A 3,077-nucleotide genomic window follows, 5' to 3' on the forward strand; every position below is an offset into this window, starting at 1 on the left:
ATGTGCATAAAATATAACCTTATCTGTAACTGATAAACAATGAAATATGAATGTTCATAGTTTGGATGCATTGCAATGTAATGTCATTTCTGTATCATGACACTACTCAGAGTAAATATTGGCACTGTAAATGATTTCTCATTGGGGTTAAGGGCTTGTATTCTCTTCATATCCCAGTAAAAAATAAACTCTTTAATAAATAAATATATAAAATAAATATATGCTATTTGGAGATGTATAAATAGGTCCATCCTGAATAAAAGTTCCAGCTCTGACTAGGATGCATTGACATCTAAGGTCCATCACTAAAGTAGAGCCACTAAAACATCATGAACAGTTCTCGGGGTTTATCACTATTTTACAGTCCATTTCTTTCTATTTCTTCCAGTGTTGTCGCATCCACATGACACAGGTAGTTCTTTGCTAATTTAGGGACCACAGGTAATCCAGGCAAAATTGCCAAGAGTCTGTTACTTTTTAAAAAGTCACACTCCAACTTCCCTCTGGTTACTGGCTACCAAACAGTTCAGCAAGTTTGAAGGAGGCTGGTCCACTCTCAGATTTAAAGGCTTTGTCTCCTAAATCCAAAGGTTAGAAAACAGAGGCTTGCCTATCACAAAGTAGCTTCTTCCAACCCAGCATCCTGGACCTCTGCAGGTTCCTCACGCTGGTATTGCCACGGAAGCAGGGGCAACAGCTCCAGTACGGTTTTTTTTCCAAAGTTGTCTCCTTACTCAGCTGTATCCTAACACATCTTTGTACAGTTCTGGAACTCTCTCAGGATCCACAGGCCGGGGCAAGAAATGTGTGAATTTCTGGTGTCTTTTAGACCTTGCCCCATCTCTGGGAGTACCGTCTTTGTTAAGTGCTACGAAGTATCGCCGCCCCGAATCTCCGTGTTTGTACACATTGGATGAATAAGTATTGTACCAGTTTTCCTCAAACTGTTCCCTGAAGATGCATTCAGAAGTTAGTTTCTCCTACAGAAAGAAATAGCAAGGAAAAATAAGTCAAGCTGTCGCTGGATATCTGAACACACATGAAAAAAATATGATAAAAACAAACAAAATGGTGAAGGTTTTGTGTGGCCTTACTGTTCATTCAACTGTCAACAAGTCAAACCCAAGAAAAGTATGTAGACCTAACACTGAGTTTGGAGCCTACCTTAATCTTTATTCTTTTGAAAACTGGACCTGTACATATACTATTTTGGATGTAAACACGAATTAGATAACTCTCTCTCTAGAGAAGGCATGGCTTACTTGCAATTTAACTAAAATTTACCTGACCCACTGGAGCTACATTATGTAGAATTCTATCTTGGGGTATCTACCATTCTAGAAATGAGATTTGGTGGAGGGACTAAGGTGCTATGTAACAGATGAGGAAACTGTTTTCACATGTTCTTTGTGGTGAGCATCACTTCTCACATTTTAAACAAGACTAATCACAACCAAAGGAACTGAAGAGATAGAATATTCAATCTCAAGATGTTTTAAGACTTGGAAGGAGAAGAGCCTAAGACTGTTATTAACCTGATAGTACTGTAAAAATCAAAGATGATAGTTTTATGATCATATATTGAAGTTATTCAACAGATACAAATAAGCTGCAATGAGTACAAGCTTATTTTAATTCTTAAATGCAAATATTCCAGTCAGGATATACAGATACTGCCAGTACTCTTGCATCATTCAGAATTTTCAAATAACAGTGGTACCTAACTGTGGCATATGGTATTATCACCTTTTTCCCAGCATTTGGAAGAAGGGTTTTATGTTAAACAGCTGCTGATTTGTAACGGAGCATAAGGCTATACATAAAGTACGTCAGGGTACTATATTAATTCTTGTTTATTTGTTCCGTAACTATCCTTTTAACTTTTTTCCAGCTGCATTCAATGTTTTTGATGACAGAGTATGCACTATGATACATCTGCAGTATCGATAAAAAGAAAATTAGATAGCCAGCAACAAAAATGCTGTTTGAATGGCTAATTTAGCTAGCTATTTTGATCTTAATTTAAGAGGAAAATTTATTTTCAGTTGTCTTCATCTCGAACAGATAAACTTTTCCCATCAATTTTTTAGTATCCAAGGCTATACCATATACTTTAAAAATATATTATACATTTCATCAGGAAAATACGGTAGAGTTTTGAAAGCTAATACTACCTCAGCTAGCTATTAGGGGTTTGCACAGTGTCAAGAAGGGAATCAAAGCCTCTACTTGTACCAGCTGACATGAAAGTGGTACTTACAGAGCCATAGAGTTCTCCTTTCTCATTCATTCCAAGGTAAAGGCCACTGTCCACGCCTCTAATACTGACCAGTCCCACTGCCACACTGATGAATTCAAGGATACCTGCACATATCCAAAGAAAGAAGAGAAAAAAAGAGAGATTGCTTTAACTCAACTTGTAACAAAAATCAATAAAAGCAACCAAAATGTAGTTGAAAGCAAGTGGAAAATGTACATACTCTAATAAATGTGGTCTACTTTTTTCCTGAAATTTCAAATATATTGCATGGAAATGTATACAACATTCACAAGGAAAGCCATCTGAGAAGCTTCATCTAGGAACAAGAATCCTACACCATTTAAAAAACCTTTTTTTTTCTTTTATGTTGAATATGAAAGGATTTTATTCAGCACTGAAGCTAAAGCCTTCAGTACTATGCAGTTGCAATCTACAATGATTATACACTATTTGCTAAACTTCCTACTCAAACATTGGAAGATAGGTTTGAATTACTTGAAAAGACACTTTACTTTCTCTCTATAGCATTATCTTAAAAAAACACATCATTTGAATAGAAATCAAAGTACAGATGGGGATTTTATATAACAGAATCTACCCACAGGAAAAACAAAAGTATTTGCCAGACATCTTATCTAGCATATGGGCCCACACCTCTTGACACAACTTGCTATCTTCAGTGTAGGCTTTTTATGTGCATGAAATATGCTGCTTATTTGCTAATGTTTGGATTATAGCATTATTTATATTACATTTGCCCCAAAATGTAATATATATTAATAATATAAAGTATTCGGGAGATGAGGTACTATTTGAA

The 3,077-nt window shown here is 35.8% G+C and overlaps 1 protein-coding gene across 1 annotated transcript; it reads right to left on the reverse strand.

The window, feature by feature from the left end:
• Window positions 1-734: 734 nt before the first annotated feature.
• On the reverse strand, window positions 735-2,364 carry LOC104526212 (fibroblast growth factor 20; the record flags this gene model as incomplete). Its single annotated transcript, XM_010169596.1, has 2 exons — window positions 735-980; window positions 2,261-2,364. Coding segments are annotated over 2 exons (350 nt in total), but the record flags the coding sequence as incomplete, so codon positions are not given.
• Window positions 2,365-3,077: the final 713 nt, after the last annotated feature.

This window comes from Antrostomus carolinensis, unplaced genomic scaffold (assembly GCF_000700745.2).
Source record: "Antrostomus carolinensis isolate BGI_N321 unplaced genomic scaffold, ASM70074v2 scaffold35246, whole genome shotgun sequence".
Lineage (NCBI taxonomy): Eukaryota > Metazoa > Chordata > Aves > Caprimulgiformes > Caprimulgidae > Antrostomus > Antrostomus carolinensis.